The sequence below is a fragment of the Schistocerca piceifrons genome, chromosome 1 (genome assembly GCF_021461385.2).
Source record: "Schistocerca piceifrons isolate TAMUIC-IGC-003096 chromosome 1, iqSchPice1.1, whole genome shotgun sequence".
Classification (NCBI taxonomy): Eukaryota; Metazoa; Arthropoda; class Insecta; order Orthoptera; family Acrididae; genus Schistocerca; species Schistocerca piceifrons.
The window spans coordinates 836,979,928-836,999,733 of record NC_060138.1 but is presented as its reverse complement, the minus strand read 5'-3'; the positions used below and the strand labels follow the sequence as shown (position 1 = coordinate 836,999,733).

The 19,806-nt window shown below is 37.7% G+C and overlaps 1 protein-coding gene and 1 non-coding gene across 2 annotated transcripts in view; one reads left to right on the top strand and one right to left on the bottom strand.

Annotated features, from left to right (window-relative positions):
- The window catches only part of LOC124775508 (probable cytochrome P450 49a1), a 148,323-nt gene extending 139,131 nt beyond the window's left edge, over positions 1-9,192 (top strand). Inside the window, exons 10-11 of the mRNA XM_047250344.1 lie at positions 4,640-4,849; positions 9,079-9,192. Coding sequence (XP_047106300.1) covers positions 4,640-4,849; positions 9,079-9,192 — 324 coding nt within the window. The remainder of the gene's footprint in view (positions 1-4,639; positions 4,850-9,078) is intronic.
- Positions 9,193-19,136: 9,944 nt separating this feature from the next.
- On the bottom strand, positions 19,137-19,211 carry Trnal-caa. Its single transcript has one exon. It is a non-coding gene; the product is annotated as a tRNA-Leu (tRNA).
- Positions 19,212-19,806: the final 595 nt, after the last annotated feature.

Here is a 19,806-nt window from a genome sequence, read left to right as displayed (position 1 = left end):
ATCATTGAAGTCACCGACCCACTAGCTATGTGATTGACAGCTGATGTACCACAGGCATGTGACATGCACCTACTATGAGTATTCCATTTTAACCAAACCAAGCTGCAGCTGTAGACTGCTATGTTGAGTGTAGTGGTACAGTTACAGTACAGGAAGTGTAGCAGCAGGCAACTCATCTGTTACAGTTCACAGTAATTATACAGTTTCACAATAATAATTTTATGGTATCTGACTGTGATTTTAGTCACTATTAAAAATCACAATCAGCGAGTAGCAACCAAAAGTAGTTTTCAGCATTCAATGTCTGAAGTTCATACATCTTTCTAAAAGCTTTGTGTCACGCTATCGAGTCTACTTGCTATTTCACTCACAACTAGAAGTCACAAGTAGCAACTAAAAGTAGCATTTAACATTCAATACTGTTTGCCACATGTCGACCAACGTTAGGACTTCGTTCTAATAACCTTGTGTCTCATGCTATGGATGTATAAGCTACCTCCAGTCGAAGTGAACAAAGAACCTAATTTGCTCTGAGAAAAATTTTGCACTTGGTGGTTTACCTGGCAGCAGCACTGATATGTTTGAGTAAAGTGTGATATTGATCACCAACCCCCTCCCCCCCCCCCCCCAATCTTGGTTTATATTTGTGTCAGTACACTTAATGTACTTTTCATGGTGAAAATTAATTCTGCAAGGTAAATTCAGGAAAAGTGTATTAGATAGTGGACAGGACCCTGACAGGTTTTTGGTGCGTTTTATACACATACCCTTTGGTTGTAATTAAACTTCCCCTATTTAACACGTTTTAACACAGAAACTAATTATGTATGAAAACCAAACTTGGTAGTATTAAGAGCAAGGACATCAGTAAGAGGAACAATGCAGAATCAGGTCAACTGAAACACCTGACCAGTTGCAGTGCACTTGTTGAAGTGCCAACATGAGCTTGGACAAAAGAAGTAGGGTATTATTGGTGAAGCTCTATTATCAAAACAACAGTAATGCTGCAACTGCCCTTCGAGAATATCACTGGCTGAAAGTATTATGGAAGGGTCCTCTTTCTCCATCTGCTGTGTGGAGCATGATGACGAAGTTCGAATCAATTCGAGAACTGGAGACGCTCCAGGAAGAGGCTGACGACCGGTTGCACCACATTGCAAATGATGAAATCTCTGTTGCTGTGGAAGACAACGCTGCCCGCAATTCACGATCGTCAGGCAGTGCGAGCGCTGTGTCATGACAGTTGAACAGTTGAACGTCCATTGTGCAGAAGGTGTTTCAGACCATTCTCAAATACTATCTGTACAAGACACATACCACACAGCAGCTTGCACCACAGGATGCACAACGATGTGTTGACTTTGCTCTCCATTTTCTCACAAGGATTGAAGTTGACGTGGGCTGGTGCTGGACCATCCTATGGATACCCAAAGCTCATTTTTCTTTGACAGGTGAGGTGAACACACAGAATTGCTGAGTGGGGCGATCTTCATTTCAAGTCACTGTGCATGAAGTTCCTCTGTATGTTGAACTTATCGCCACATGGTGTTGCTTCATGGCTACATTCATCATTGGCCCATTCTTTTTTGAACAGGTTGGCGCTAAAGGTGTAGTGAGACTGGCCAGCGTTGCTGTGATATGCTTCGCCAGCATGTCATACCCGTTCTACAGCATGGTCACCTGATCTCACTCCCTGTGATTTCTGGTTGTGGGGTACCTGAAGGACAGGGTTTACTAGAAGAACATTCATGCATGAGCTGATCTGAAGCACAGCATATCAAATGAGGTAGCCAGCATACATACAGACATGCTTTGTTCTGCTGTGCAGAATGCAATCCTGCACTTTCAGACTCTTCTGGATACTGATGAGCGCCATATTGAGCCTCTTTTGTAGCAGTAATGGTATCGGTGTGTAATGGTATAAAGTCTCCAGTTCTCGAATTGATTCGAACTTCGTCATCATGCTCCACACAGCAGATGGAGAAAGAGGACCCTTCCATAATACTTTCAGCCAGTGATATTCTCGAAGGGCAGTTGCAGCATTACTGCTGTTTTGATAATAGAGCTTCACGAATAATACCCTATTTCTTTTGTCCAAGCTCATGTTGGCACGTCAACAAGTGCACTGCAACTGGTCAGGTGTATGAGAATATGAATCATGATGACTGATCATGGTACCTGATGGCCATAGATGGAACTGAGGGGTGATGCTGTGACACATGGAAATCATGCACCCCATACTCTGGACCTTACTGCTACCAAGTCTGAGACTTGTACAGTAATTAGTATCTGTATTAATATGTGTTAAATATGGAAAGTTTAATTATAACCACTTGGTATATTCCACTTAAACGACGAAAATTGAAATGCGGGGCAGGGACAGGGCGACTATATAGCTTTTAACAAATGCATTTACTTGAATTCATTCACAAAATCAATATTCAACTCTACAGTTCACAGGTTAAGTTTTCTGTGTATCTTCAAGTATTTCACTTAAAACAATTCCTACGTGAACTTTTAATTTGGAGATCCATACTTTCCACTCTCTTCACATGTGTATCATCAACCTTAAAACACATAGCCAAGATTTTATCAGTAATTACATGGCATAAAATGTAGGGTTAAGATGCAGCTTTAGCTAGAGGAGAATGTAATTTTCATTGTTCTCTCACAGCATATTTCACATTTGTCCATAAATTTCTTCAGGGTAGGTGACCAGTTGATCAATAAATAAAATTCCTCCAACACAGTGAGGAAGGCCATTTGCAACACTGGCCGAAAACATTGGGGAAATTTTATTTATTGACAATGCAGTCACCTACCATGAAGAATTTTATGGACAGTTACAGGTAAACGGAGGCCTACAATTATATTTCACTTTTACTGAGCATCCCTATCAAAACTGCATAATGACTTCAATGACACATCGTTGAAATACTCAGTCTGCACACTTCACACGTAAGAACGTATCACTTCCATTCATTAGGCAGTTCACCTAGCCATAAATACCAGTTAGCAGATATGCTTACTGGCGACTGTTAGTTGCTACTTGTGTCTAACCACAGAGCAAAACCTGTTGTGATAAATTGCTGAAATCGGATTCTAATGTTGTAGAGACATATTAGGCGTGAATTGGTAAACTGCGATTTAAACTGTGATAAGACACAATCGAGAATTACAGTTACTGAAAAGTAGCATCAACAGAAATCACAGATATCAGGAAGTCACAATGTATCTGATGTATATAGCCATTTTCACACAAGTAACTAATGTGATGCCATAGCTTGTGGCTTTCTGTATTGGCACCATGAGCTACCGTTCACACAGGATGCCACAAAGTGTACATGGTTGCATAGCTTTCAGTATGGCAACAACTAAAATCATTTCGGTGGATAATAATGTTTTAGTGGAGATTACGACACTACAGCTGTGACAAGAATTAATATGAGGAAGACGAAATCCAGTGCTGGATCTGAAAACAGATTTCGCTTAGGGGCCACAAACATATTAATAAAAGAAATAACAGTCGCAGACGAAAATACTGTATGCTATGGCAAATTGATCAAGAGCTGGCATATAAATATCATCTGCAGACAGCTACTCTTCCAATATTTTAGTATATTATTGTATTCGCTCATGTAGGCATTTCGAATAACTAATTTTTAATTTAATAGCTGCCTAGAGAAAATTAAACATAGGCTGTTGTTCCTGAAGTTCCAGAAGCTGAGAAAGTGTATCTGCCAAAATGAAAACACACTGAAATCGAATGGAATACAGCAGCAGTTACTCCACGATAACTTTGACAGTATGTCCATGTTTTGAAATAAATCCACCAGTGAGCATTGGTGGAAGAAAAGTGGTGTAACACTGTATAACCAAGTTGAACTCTTCGTGGCATGACGAATGTTCATGATTTAAATAATGAAAACTGCACTAGTTACCTATTTTTTGGTGCTTAGCAAAACACTTTTCGAGAATTTATTCTCATTTTCAAGCCCATTTGTGCATTTCTTTACATCAATATTTTTGACGGTGTTTGTATGTGTGATTTTCGGTCTCTCCTGCGTCTTTTTGAGACTATAAGATATTGTGCCTTCCCCATTATACAGAATATCACACAGACGCAAATCATCACATATACTGTGCGTTTACAAAACATGCTACAAAGATATATATTTGTAGCATGTTTTGTAAGCAAACAGTGCAGGTGATGATCTGCTTACATGTGATATTCGTATAACAGAGGAGGCACAATACCTTATAACCTCAAAAAGAAGTAGGAGAGATCGAAAATCACACATGGAAACATCACCAAAAATATTCATGTAAAGAAATACATAAATGCACTTGAAAAACAGAATAAATTCTACAAAAGTGTTGTGTTAAGCATCGAAAAATAAGTAATTGATGCAGTTTTCATTATTTAAATCATGAATGTCACAGCTGTAGGCTTTCCTGAAACATCAAATATGATGAACGAAAATAAATTAAAAAAGTTGCATGTCTTTAGTTGCGCCACAGAAAACTGGAAGTTCACCTACGCAACTGCAGTATGCCATTAGCTGTGGCGACACTTTTATTGCATGTGTGAACCAGGCCTAACGCAGTGTCCTGTGCAGCATGTGCTGTGTGCCAGCAGACACATGTGATCTTCCCACACCTGTGCCTGGGCCGCTCGGAGCGCTACTTCCCACAGCCAGCCGCCTTCCTGCCAGAGCGCTGGACGGCAGCGTGGCCAGGAGGCCGGCTGCCAGACCACCAGCATGCCTCGCTGCCCTTCGGCCACGGGCGCCGCATGTGTGTCGGCAGACGATTTGCTGAGGCCGAGCTGCAGATACTCATCGCCAAGGTAAGCTGGCAGTGCCTGCACCTCCAGCAGTCCAGAGCACGAAAATGCCACAACTGACATTTAATTCTTTTTCATCACTATCTGGCCTTTTTATTGTAAGATCGATTCACACTGTGTGTAAAGCCCCTTCTAGAAGAGCAACTTGCTTGTCTCAAACGGCTAATCACAGTCAGTAAGTCCATTGGAGCGCCACTGGCCTTTTATTCCTCTTCTGAGTCTCGCCTGTCACGAGTGGTCATTTTCTTTTACATATATGCTGCAAAATTGGTAGCCTACTTTTTGCAGATGGTACTAGTGTCATAATAAATCACATTACAGAAAGCAATAGAACAGTTAGTAAATGATATTTTCCAAAGAACTATTAAGTGCTTCTCTGAGTATTGAATCCCCCTAAATTTTGATAAAATGCACTACATTCATTTCTGTACAACAAATAGAACCAATACCAACAACTAATGCAGAACATAAGCAGGAATCAGTGAGTAGGGTAGAATGCTCCAAATTTTTTTATGTTCATATTGACGAGAACTTTCGGCTGATTTGCAAGCAAGCACATGACACATACGCACAATGAGTAGTCGATTTTGCAAGAGAGTCGATCTTGAAAATCTGGTTAAAGTTTACTGACATGTCTTAAGGTGTTCATTGGTAGTCGTCTTCTTCTTTCAAAATTCAGTTGTTTTTTTGCTAGAAATTTAAATTGAGTTATAAATAACTAATCAGACACCATTAAAGTAGATTTTCAAGTTTATTGACACATATTTTCACTGTCTGTTTTGACAATGATGGACTTTTATATTGTAAAACTTCACTTTTGCGATAATGTCATGCAGCTGACGTTCGTGGAGTCATACCACCTGCTCTGTTCACCGCCGCTGCCTACCATCATGATATAAATTGTCTGAAAATGGTCGCATTCTTTCGGAAAACAGTAATCATTGTAAATAAATATTTTATTGCGGTCATGTTCTCAAAAACTATTGCAACAATGTTGTTCAGTAAAATCACATAGACTACAATGACTCTAAATTATACAAACACGTTGTAATAGCGCACTGTTCCAATACAATAAATCGTATCTTGACACAGAAAGTAACATAGTGTTTGTGCTCTTTGATTGCTAAACATGGACTGACTTCAAACATTTAGTTATGCATAATGGTGACTGACATGGAACTTCACATGATGAGTACTTGGTCCCAATCAAGTAGCACTCAAAATCTAATGAACTTGTCATCTACAAAATGTTTCACCATCGTCTACTTCCTTACATGGTTCTGAAAAAGCGTTTCTATGGTTCCTACCTCCTCTGTCATACGCTAATTTCTTGTTGAAATAATAAAATTTAGGACTAGAAAACAATACCATTTGCACAGTAAACAATTAAAAGATATTAACAAATACAACTCAGATCTGTAGTTTTTATGGCTCTGCAACCTTAGTCGATACAGAAATGTACAAGTAGTAAGACTACATTGTATAAAGTACTAGTCTCCTCTCAGGAATTGAGGCATAATAGCTCACTAGTTATGAGAATGACTTAACAGGAAATTCAGGGAGTCATAATTCTCCTAAGGACCAAACGCTGAGCAGGACAATCTACAAAATGTACAATCCAAAATTATTCACTTTACTAATGACCCTACATGTAGAGTTGGTGAGGGTAGTCAAAATTTAAGCATAATAACATTATTGACCACTAAAGATTGACCATAATCGATTAATGACAGTAATAACAGTGCTGTGTGATTAACCAAACTAAAAACAGATGTATGGAAAAAACCATAAGTATCCTTACATTAAATCAAAATTTACCTACAAAATCACTGGAGGGACTAGTTGGGACATTTTATGAAGTAATGGACTACAGAGAAAATCATGAGAAGTGATTAGATGTGTGAGACATCCAGTTTTAAGAAAGCAAAAAACTGTCTCATGTACCAAAATTAATAGTGGCCAGACTTGACCAAATGCTCCTACACTACCTAAGCTGCTAAAGTACTCATAAACTCAGAAACAATTTTCTATTGTTAACTAGAAACTGATGTGTTTATCAAAGAATGGTGTTACAATAACTGCAACCAGAGGCAGATGGAAAGATGAGAGGTTTATAATCTCCTATTGATGATATGATAATTACAGAGTACAATCTTGGTTAGGCAAAGCAAATATGATATGTCTTTTGCAAAGGATCTGTCCATGAATTTATCTTGAGCTATTCGGGGAAATGTTAAAGTAAAATCTGAATAGTTATTTGAACCAGTGTCCTACTGAACACAGGTCCTGTGTTTTAACACTACACTACCTCACTCAGTGTCAGAGACATCTCTGTGGTTTATTTGATGTTGGGTGATGTTTTCCTGGAAAGCTCTATTTGTGATTTTCATGAAACTGAAACTGAAATTAGTTTTTGAAAAAAGACATCACAAAATTTGATTTTTAACATTAAGTCACTTGCTGACTACATTTTTAAGAATCAGCATGTTGTAGTACTAATTTCTAACTTATATTTTTAAAGCAAGGGAGACTTTTTTAATATTTGCAAGTCAACTGTGTCTAACAGAAAACATTATTTTTTTAACTTACAACATGAGGAGGGAATCTCAAACTGTGGCTAGAAAGTTATAAATCGTGTGAAAAACTATGAAAACATTTATTCATGCAAAAAATATGTAGAATTTTGATAAAACAAAATTTAGTAATCATTTCATGGTAAAATAGTCCCAGAAATACCTGGATCCAAAAATAGTTACAAATAAAATATGTTAACACATTTAATATTTCAATGTATTTAATATGACTTGTCACTCCTTAATTTCAGGTACAGTGTGGAGCATAATAAATGCAATTTGTATTTCAAGGCATATGTTGTGTATCAATTTGGTTACAAGCATATTCAATGGCACAAAGTATAATTAAATTTACACTTACATGTAATTATTTCTTTTATATGTTCACATACTGTACTTAAAGGTTGTAAACAGTTCTGGAGCTTTCTAGTTTAAAATATGCTTTATTAATTGTTGCCAGTGTGGTTCAGAGATAATTATAGAGCTTTGCTTCAATACTTGTACAACACAGTATATCGTTGAATTTCAGAACAAAAAAGAATTCTAGTTTAAAAAAAAACTCCTGACTGGTAAAGTGTCACACCGTAGACCCTAAAGGTTGTGGGATCGATTACCTGCACACTCATCGAAGTTTTGTGTACCACTTTTCACTTGTTTCACTTCTAGCAATGTTCGTTAGTGCAAGAACTGACGAGCTGCTCAGTGGTTTGGAGTCCACATTAAACTGCAGATCCACCAGTAGGGGGGGGGGGGGGCGGGGAGGAGGAGGCTGCATTAGCAAGGCAACAGTGTACCACCTCCAGTAGAAGCAAGCCTAGTAAAACAGTGTGGTTTCCAAATTAATTTTCGTGTTGATGACATCTTATGAGTACCTTACTTGCTACTGATGAAGCCATTGTTCCACTTCCTGGATCAAAAAATTTATTGCTGCATTCTATAATTTCATTAATAACTTTTGAATGGTCCATTGTGCAACACTCACTTCTAAAGTTCACTCATTCCCTTGCCTGATTAAAATGTACAATCTTTCTGTGCATTAATTATAATGGTATTGATTATCTCATAAATTACACAGTACACAGAAAAGTATCAACTCTAAAAAGTTATATTATTGACACTTTGTAAGTTTCTATTTTATGTATCCAAGTAGGTAAATTGGAAGATATTATGCTTGTAACAGATTCCTTGTAACTTAATCAACCACAAAAAAACTCTTCATAGACATTTAGACACACTGAATAAAACCAATTATAAAGTTGAATGTTGTGTAGTCCTTTGCCTTCAATGATTAATTCATGTCACTGATCATATATAGAACATTCTATTTTCGATAATAATATTTGCTGAACAACCTTCAACCTTACATGTTCCAAACAAAGTTGTATTGAACAAAACATAATAAAATTTCTTACATCTGCTTTTCGTCTTAGATGCCGCATAAAATTACGAATATGTAGTTAAAACAACAATAATATATCTGTAAAGTTTTAAATACTCTGTTGTTGTCCTGGCCAGGGTCTATTTAACATTAATCTATGGAAGTAAATGTGATATTTCTATTAATCAATTGTAACACTGAGTCATGGTAGTTTATTACCATGACAGCTGAAGTTGCCACTTTCTCGCCTAACACCAACATTGTTTTATCCACTGTTCCAGATTGTACGCAGGTACCAGGTTGAATATCATTATGGTGAAATCAAATACAAAGTGCATCCAACATATGTACCTGAGAGCCCACTCAAGTTCAGACTTGTGTCAAGGCCAAACTAGAAACTTCTCTGCTGCAAGATGTATTTCACATGCAATGGTCACAAACAGCATATGCTAGTATTATTTCACTAATACCTATTTTAGAACTGCTGGTCAATATACCTAAGACCAGTTGAAAAAATGCAGTGATCTGACATACTGTGTTGTTGCTAAAATTAATAACAGTGCACAGTGCATATCAAGTCCTGCACTGTTTAAAAGGCAGCATATGTATAGAAACTTAAAAGTGATATGTATATATTTCAAAAAGAAATGTTTCAATTTTTATAATTTTGAGACCTTATTGCTTTAAGTATAATCATACATTTTTATATGAAAATATATTAAAAAGAACAGTTTGTCATCTTTTTCAAATTCAAAATGGCAATTCCTGTCTATCTTACATTATTTGTATGTAAGAATAAATGTATTACCATAAAGAAATACAATGATTTTTCTTTGTTCTGAATTTAGGATTGGTATTCTGTCTGAATGCAAGAAAATGACACAGTACTTTTAATACTATGTGAACAGATGACTGAAGGGGGAAAATTACCATAAATACTTCAGAGCAAAATATCAGATAATTGAGCCATCTTGTTTCCTTTATTTTTACATATTCGAAACCATTTCATCTTCAATGGTATTTGTGCATACCCTTCAATTATAACCTACGCTTTGGTCATATCCTTAAATAACATTAATGGAAGACAGGCAGACCAAGTCTTATTTCTTGCTTCAATTTCTCCAGCTAAAATACAGCTTTGTCTTTAGTGACCTTGACAAGGACCAGACGTTATATTATAGTCCTCCTCGCTCCATTTTATGTATAGTGAAAAATTCGATAAAACGCTACTAATCACTGCAAATACAGTAACACTGGGAAAAGCACAGTTATTCAGATGACCTTTACCCTGACTGCTTGTCTGCTTTTAGGGTTACCAAATGATACGTCTGAGATGAGTACCTGGCACCCAGATTTATTGTGATTTCCTGTATTATAGTAGTAATTCTGTAATTGAACACCTCAGACAAAATAGAGAGTAAATGTACATTAATTCTTAACCTTTAATGCTGTCCCTGAGATCTATGCATTCAGCAAGATCATCCTTCCTACATTAATACTAAGAAGCCTCTCCTTGCAGCCCTACAGTCACTAAAAACACAACTCACTTTCTGAAAACAGTTCTCTCACTTAATATTTTCACGATTTCTTGATTTTTATGTAGCACACATTCACAGGTCTGAATTTACTCTTCCAAATAACTCACTGTAGATGATAATTGTAACAAAAAGTCTACACTCGTTTTTCTTAATAAATGCAGCCAAAAAACCAAAATACAGAGAAAGTATCTCACTGAGAAACCCCTCTAGGTCGCTGACCTCGAACAACTGTATGTGGTTTCAATTCAACAAGTATGTGGGACTGTCCAGAGAAGCTTCTTGTTGCTCTGGTTCAGTAGCCATGTTGCATTTGGAATAAAGAAGTGCCTATGGTGAATCACAAATTCTCTATACAATTTGTATTAGACGAATTCCATGTAGGTTATTATCCAAAAATACTCATAAATCATGTCTGGCCTAAGCATTTGTTCTGCTACAGGCACATGCATTACACAGCTAGAACATCATATGGTCTTGAGGAAACATGAGCTGTGAGGAAAAGATAAAAATGGTTATGGAGTATGGTTCCATATCTGCAACCACCATATGACCTGATTAGAAACATCACGAATAAGTGTTCCACAAGTGTTCATAATCGCAGACAGTATAGTGTCTTAGCATCCAAGATTCACAGTCTCATACAATCTGTATCAAATCCAAGTTGAAGCATCGGCTCAAAACAACAAGAACCATGACTCAACCGACTATGTCACAAGTTCTGAATATAGTTTATAGTCCAGTGAACAGTTTCACTAACTCAGGCGTATGCTATCTCCTGTGATGCATTAATACAATCACTTTAAAACTCCACCAAAACTAGTGGCATACGTATATTTTAAAATTCATTGCATTGAACTGAAAATATATATGGGATATTCAAAAAAAGTACAGTACATTTGTAGTGAAACAGGGAAACTACAACCATAGTTCTTCCTGCAGCTTTACAGTGTGGTTAAATTATGATGGCGTCCTCCTAGGTAAAATACACCAGAGGTTAAATAGTTCCCCCTTCAAAACTCAGTGCAGGGACTGCTCAGTAGGACGTCGTTATCAGGAGAAACACACTGGCGTTCTACGGATCAGGGCATGGAATGTCAGATCCCATTATCAACCAGGTAGGTTAGAAAACTTAAAAAGGGAAATGAATGGGTTAAAGTTAGATATAGTGGGAATTAGTGAAGTTTGGTGGCAGGATGAACAAGACTTCTGATCACATGAATACAGGGCTATAAATACAATATCAAATATGGGTAATGCAGGAGTAGGTTTAATAATGAATAAAAAAATAGGAATGGGGATAAGCTACTATGAACAGCATTGTGAATGCATTATTGTAGGCAAGATATCACGAGGGCCACGCCTAACACAGTAGTACAAGTTTATATGCAAACTAGTTCCACAGATGATGAAGAGATTGTAGAAATCAATGATATGATAAAAGAAATAATTCCGATAGCTAAGGGAGACAAAAATTTAATAGTCATGAAGGAGTGGAATTCGATAGTAGGAAAAGGAAAAGAAGGAAGAGTAATAGGTGAATATGGACCTGGGGTAAGGAATGTAAGAGGAAGCCACCTGGTAGAATTTTGCAAAGAGCACAACTTAATCATAGCTAACACTTGGTTTAAGAATCATGAAAAGAACTTCTATACATGGAAGACACCAGAGGCACCTGAAGGTTTCTGGCACATTATATAACGGTAAGACAGAGATTTAGGATCCAGGTTTTAAAATGTAAGACATTACCAGGGGCAGATGTGGACTCTGGCCACAATTTATTGGTTATGAACTGTAGATTAAAACTGAAGAAACTGCAAAAAGGCAGGAATTTAAGAAAATAGAACCTGGATAAACTGACTCTGGCCACAATTATTGGTTATGAACTGCAGATTAAAACTGAAGAAACAGCAAAAAGACAGGAATTTAAGAAAATGTAACCTGGATAAACTGAAAGAACCAGAGGTGGTAGAGAGTTTCAGAGGGAGCATTAGAGAACGATTGATGAGAACAGAGGAGAGGAATACAGTAGAAGAAGAATGGGTAGTATTGAGAGATGAAATAGTGAAGGCAGCAGAGAATCAAGCAGGTAAAGAGATGACAACTAGTAGAAATCCTTGGGTAACAGAAGAGATATTGAATTTAATTGATGAAAGGAGAAAATATAAAAATGCAGTAAATGAAGCAGGTGAAAAGGAATACAAACGTCTCAAAACTAAGATCGATAGGAAGTAGAAGCATATATCACTAGGTGTAAGACAGATACTGCTATCTGAATGAATATCTAGGGGTCAGAAGGAAAACCAGTCCTAAGCAAAGAAGAGAAAGCAGAAAGGTGGAAGGAGTATATAGAAGGGCGATGTACGTGAGGGCAATATTATGGAAATGGAAGATTACATAGATGAAGATGAGATGGGAGACATGTATTTGCCTGGGAGTAGACAACATTCCACTAGAATTAGTGATAGCGTGGATGAGCCTGCCAAGACAAATACTTCCATTTGGTGAGCAAGATGTATGAGACAGGCCAAATATCCTCAGACTTCAAGAAGAATATAATAATTCCAATCCCAAAGAAAGCAGGTGTTGACAGATGTGAAAATTAAGTTTAATAAGTCACAGTTGCAGAATACTAACACGAATTCTTTACAGACATTTGGAAAAACTGGTAGAAGCCGAGCTTGGGGGATTCAGTTTGGATTCCATAGAAATGTTGGAACATGCGAGGCAATACTGACACTATTACTTATCTTAGAAGACAGGTTAAGGAAAGGCAAACCTACGTTTATAGCATTTGTAGGCTTAGAGAAAGCTTTTGATGATGTTGACTCGAATACTCTCTTCCAAATTCTGAAGGTGTCAGGGGTAAAATACAGGGAGCAAAAGGCTATTTACAATTTGTACAGAGACCAAATGGCAGCTATAAGAGTCGAGGGGCATGAAAGGGAAGCGGTTGTTGAGGAGCGAGTGAGGCATGGTTGTAGCCTATCCCTGATGTTATTCAATTTGTATATTGAGCAAGCAGTAAAGAAAGCAAAAAAAAAAAAATTTGGAGTAGGAAAAACTTGGAGGTCTGCCGACAACACTGAAATTCTGTCAGAGACAGCAAAGGATGTGAAAGAGCAGTTAAGCGAAATGGACAGTATCTTGAAAGGAGGATATAAGATGAACACCAGCAAAAGCAAAACGAGGATAATGAAATGTTGTCGAATTAAATCAGATGCTGAGGGAATTACATTAATGAATGAGAAACTTGAAGTAGCAAATGAGTTTTTCTATCGAGGAAGCAAAATAATTGATGATGGTCAAGAGTAGAAAGGATATAAAATGTAGACTACCTATGTCAAGGAAAGCATTGCTGAAGAGGAGAAATTTGTTACCATGGAGTATAGATTTAGGTGTCAGTTTCTGAAAGTATTTGTATGGAGTGTAACCATGTATGGAAGTGAAACATGGACGATAAATAGTTTAGACAAGAAGAGAACAGAAGCTTTCTAAACATCTAAACATGGTGCTACAGAAGAATGTTGAAATTGGGAGGGGGGGTAGATCATGTAACTAATGAGGAGGTACTGAATAGAATCGGGGAGAAGAGGAATTTGTGGCGCAGCTTGATTAGGAGAAGTGATCGATGGGTATGACACATTCTGAGGCATCAAGGGAACACCAATTTAGTACTGAAGGGAAGGGTGACGGTAAAAATCGTACAGGTTGACCAAGAGATGAATATACTAAGCAAATTCAGAAGGGTGTAGGGTGATGTAGTTACTCGAAGATGAAGAGGCTTGTTCAGCATACAACAGCATGGACAGCTGCATCAAACCAGTCTCTGGACTGAAGACCATAACAACAACATTAGGAGAGGTGGTAGTATGGCCCACAATAAGACAAAAATGTCCAATAAATGTGGGTTCTAAAATGCATTCCTAAAAAGAACTATGAGCACTTTCATATTCGCTATTGAAAAACACATCTCTTCCACTGCAGGCTCTTTCTTATTACGTATGCGTCAAACAAGTGAGGACACATTCCTCTGTTACAGTTATTGGATACAGCATGCAGTAATAGTCTCTTACTGTTGTAATTGTCAACCCCATTCCCAGTTCTGAGAAACTGCAGCATATACACGAGTTCTAGTGGAACCAGCTTGAGTTGAGATAGGTTTTTGAAATGCTTTTACATTGTAGTTTTATCTTTGCTCTTAGCAGCATAATTGAAGCCTATTATTCCACATGAAAAAGGATAGACATGGTCTTCTGTTATGGTCTCACAAATGAAAGCAACCGTCGAATACATGTTCCATATGGTGAAAAATATCTAGAACACAGGCAGAGATCACGCAGGATACGGTGACTGATACGCAGTGACCAGTTTTCGTCGAAAGCGCTGGGCCAGTTCATTCTTTTGTTCAGAAAGGGACCTGTTAATGATTGCCACTTCTGGACTGTTAGTGTTCGCTACTTTTCGGGTGATCGGTGATGACAGAATCGAGGCGCACAGTCTGCAGTGTTTCTCAAATGATTTTATGGAAACTATTAGGTAAAAAATTTCGTTTTTGCTTTACTTATAGCTTCACATGTCAGGTTCATGGATGTGACTATCATTTCGTAAATGGCCGTAGCTACTGTGACAGTTACATGGAAGTAAGAAACTTAGAGAAACTCTACAAAGTTTGCAATCAAAAATAGGATTCGCTACGATTTTGCGTTTGGTGCATATTACATAATATGTTACTGCCTATGGAATTCAACTAAGATATCTAATTTTTCTTTAGGCTTGGGTGAAAGTCTCAGTCTGTCACCAATTGATCTAATGTAGCACACTCATTTATGATCGCGCGGCGCGAGCGATGAAACCAGAATGGAATATCCACAACATTCCTCATATTTCATTAGCGTTTTGAGATATCGAAAAGAGATTTTGGCAAATGATAGCGCGCAAAGAGGAGAGTATTTTTCCGTGTGTTTATTATGCAATACTTCATTATCTACCATGTTGTTCAATTAACTACAGAATTTAATTCTTAAGGACCATCAATATCTGGTGAAACGAGAAGTGCTATGGATTTGGGAACAACGTAGTTGAATATATTACACGTTTATTTTGTACCGAGGATTTGGTTTTTCATGACCTGTCGACCTTATCTTTCTTCAGTTCCTCACTTAATAAACTTAATAAATCACTGTTTCTGTATCTGGACACACATTTGTGAGATGACATTTTGTGAACTCGTTTGTGTTTTGGAAAGAGAAATGAGTGAGTTTTACTCAAAATTCGCCACTCATTACACTTCTCTGAACGTTACAAATGGTTACCTACTCAAGTGAAAATAAAAGGCTGCATTTTCAGAGCAGTTCTCTTTAGCTACTAACCAAAGCAGAGATGACAGATCTTTTTATCTTTTTGAATGGTTGCCATGCAAGTGTTGACGTGGTGGGACTTCACAAAATATTTACAAAAAATTTGAATCTTAGTTTAGAACGGCACTTCCCCTCCAGCGCTCGGCATGCCCTGTACAGCGCCTGCCAGTAACACCCACCACTACTGCTTTTCCCACACGTGCGCTGCTGACTGTGTATCTACCAGCCGCTGTATTTTGTGCAGACCATATGATCGTCAGATCACCCTGCCAAACTGCAGTTTGGCCAATAGGTGTTGCAAAGATGTGGTGCAGATTCATTTTTCCCAACAAAGATATAATTCATAGATGAGGCTGGTTTCCTGCGAGTCAAGACTGTCAGTTTTCATTATCAGCATGTGTGGTGCAAATCCACATACAGTTGGAGAAGCAAACTGTGAGTGCTGATTTTCAGTGAATGCATGGGCAGAAATTATTTGCAATAGACTGGTAGGTTGGTTCAAATGGCTCTGAGCACTATGGGACTCAACTGCTGTGGTCATCAGTCCCCTAGAACTTAGAACTACTTAAATCTAACTAACCTAAGGACATCACACACATCCATAGACTGGTAGGACCTTGCATATTGCCAAACAGGTTGACTGGTGCAAGGCATCAAATGACTTGCCTTCTCCGATAGAGCAGGTACCATTCCAACAAAGGCTGATTTTGTGGTCCATGTGTGATGAAGCAGTAGCCCATTTTCTCAGAAATGTCTGGGAACACCTCACACAGACATTTAACGTTGAATGAATTGGTCGGGAAGGTCCTGTATGTTGGCCAGCTTACTCCCCCGTTCTTAACCCTTGTTTTTGGTTGTGGGGACTCTTGAAATATTCGGTGTAGGCTACTCAATTAATGATATACAAACACTATTGTAACACATCATCAGTGCCTGGCAGTGCATCTGTGACCAACCTGGAGTTTTTCACAGATTGTATGATTCCCTAAAACGTTTGCTAGAATCATTTCTTCTTATGAATGGACACTAATGAGCACCACTTTTAGCGAAGGCTCACTAGTGCAGGTCGTTTGCAATGGCAAGCACATTATATGAGAAGCTTTGCTGTTTCACAGCAACAGACTAATGTGTTCTCATATGTTTGATTATTTGTTTACTGCATTCTGTAGTCGTTCGTAATAGCGAAGATCTAGCTGTAGAAGAGATGTTTTTCACAGTAGCGAAGATGAATAAGTTCTCATAGCTTTTAAGGTATGCATTTGGGAGTTCATGTTCTCTTTTTTTTGTCCATACAATAACCTTTCAAAGCATGAAATACTTTTTTCAAATTGTACTTATACCAGCCTAGGAAACCAGGAAATAAAGATTCTTCTGTTGGACAGGGCTCACAAACTACTATTATTTGCACATATGACTTAACCTAAGTGTATCAGTACTCACTTTGCACTCTTCCCAGATGACATTGTTGTTTACACAGGCTGTCTCCACGTAATTTATGAGCCATGAGTTTACTAAATGGCACTGTCGAAATTTCTCGATGGCAAATTGAAATTAGTCTCGAGAAATTTTGTGCAGTTATGCAGACCGCTGAGTTTCACTAAATGGGAGGAAGCATGTCTTCTTCTCACACCTTCTCACAGCTTTAGTGGAACTGCAATTAAAGGACATGTATAGCTGTAGTTACATCAATTTCTTTCAGAATTAACCCATGCTCATAGTAAAAAGTGGGAAACAACAGCAAATTTATTCCTGCAGAAATTGGTTCTTCTACTTGTATTATTATGGGTCTGAACTCTAGGGTGAGGCCACACTGTGAAAAGAAATCAGAAGTTTTGCAGAAAAGGTGCCTTGCAGATCCATCTAGTCTGTCATAAAAACATTTACCACAACAGCCACAGTTAACACATCATTAAGAAGGGAACACAATTCCTTTAAATCAATACAAACAAGTTATTTCCTGAACTGATTTAATGCTGAAGAGGAACTTCTCTCAAATTAACCAAATGGAATAAGAAAATAAAATTTCACCAGTTGCAATATGAGCAGCTGAAAGATGTCAAAGACCACTTAGAAGGATGCACATGGGTATTTAAAACCAGAAAATGGAGGCAGAAAGGCAAAATTTATTAGTTCAATAGAATACAAGGGATTGGGCTCAGATGAGTAGTGTCTCTTCTATATTCCATGGGAGATACAAAGCAAGTTTGCTGTCCTCTCATACATGCTCTCTCTGATTTCACAATACCACCAAGAAGAAGACATTGCCTAGCGCAAAATAGTGATTTCTTCACTGCAGTACTTCTGATAAGCAGGTGATATATTCTATCAAGATATGCTAAAAGTCCATACAGTTTTGGACAAGGAAAATCCAAACTGGGCAGTGTCCACATTGACACCCAGTCAGACAGACTCCATAAGCATATCACATACTTTGGAATATTTATAAGCTGTTGAGCACCAAATGCATGAGACAGTTGTTCAGTAACACGTTTGTCCTATCTTATTCTACTTCAACAATGAGATTAAGTGAATGATCAAGTACTAACATTATTTACCTATTTCACTTTCACAGAACTACAAGTAGGCTACCGTGTGCACCATACAATTTTGTTTGAAGCTAACATTTTACCGAATCCATTTCATAGGATTTACTTCAGTGAACAGCATCAATTTCATTTCACCCCATCCTCTGTACTGTACACAGAGTTTTATAAAGTAAGATATGTTCCTTCACCGTTTAATAGACAGATATGCATGTTTTTAACTCCTGGCCCACTTCAAAACATATAATCATGTCCTAACAAAAATGTTTCTATTTTTACCTTGCAGTTTACTTGCATTTTTTCTTTGTGCCATCATTTCATTCATCCTTTTCGTTTACAGTCTACTAGCCAACATCCCTAAAATTTCTTTCCCCTTTGATTAATCCCGTTTCTGTTACTATCTGCCACTTTTTATGACTTCATCTCTGCTATGTTATTTGAGAGTAACTAATTATTCTGTTTTTGATTGTTATATCTATCCATTCTTTACTTCACTGTAAAATATTCTATTCATGACCACTCAATTCATATCCATCAACATGTCTACATTTTCCTCTGCAATTACAAGCACTGACTAGCCACAATCGGTTTCTGAAACCGAAAATGCTCAGAGAATCTCATCATTAACTCCCTTCTTTCTGCTATCTAAACACTAGTTGGCAAAAAAGGAAGGACTAATATACACAAATCGGGGCAGACTTCAGTTTATTGGTAGAATACTAGGAAAATGCAATCAGTCTATGATTAAGATTGCTTAAACATCACTCTGTGACCCATCCTAGAATATTATTCAAGTATGTTGGGCCCTTACCAAGCAGGACTGATGGGGATATTGGATGTGTACTGGGAAGAGCAATGTGAATGGTCATAGGTTTGAAACTTCCTGGCAGATTAAAACTGTGTGCCGGACCGAGACTCGAACTCGGGACCTTTGCCTTTTGCGGGCAAGTGCTCTACCAACTGAGCTATCCAAGCACGACTCATGCCCTGTCCTCACAGCTTTACTTCTGCCAGTACCTTGTTTCCTACTTTCCAAACTTTACAGAAGCTCTCCTGCACAGGAGGTTGGTCACAGACTGTCAATCAAACCAACGTGATGATGTTACCTGAATGCTTGCCTATCATAAACACTTTCATGCTGACGCTGTAAAGTTACATCATTGTCCGCCAATTGAAAACTGGCGATTCTGGGGAAGGGGTGGCTGCTTATGGACAGGTGTAAGAATATGATGTGATTTTAGAAAATACTTAATGATTTGAATATGAGCTGGAATGGATCTTACTGTTTTACATGGACTGTTATTTAATTCATGAAAAATCTTCCAAGTTAGTAAATTATAACAGTATATGTAACAATACTATTCATCAATAGCCTGAAATCCCCTACTTATGAATATGGTATCCATCTTGAAATAAATCTTTTTTGAGTCCTTAAATTATTCAGAATCTTAATTACTGGCTGAATTAATTAGTAAGAGGTGTTTTCTGATCCAGAAAGATTATAACATTAAAAATATATAGTCAAACTTCAGAATCTTGCAGACGTTTATGTACACAAGGCAATCGACATT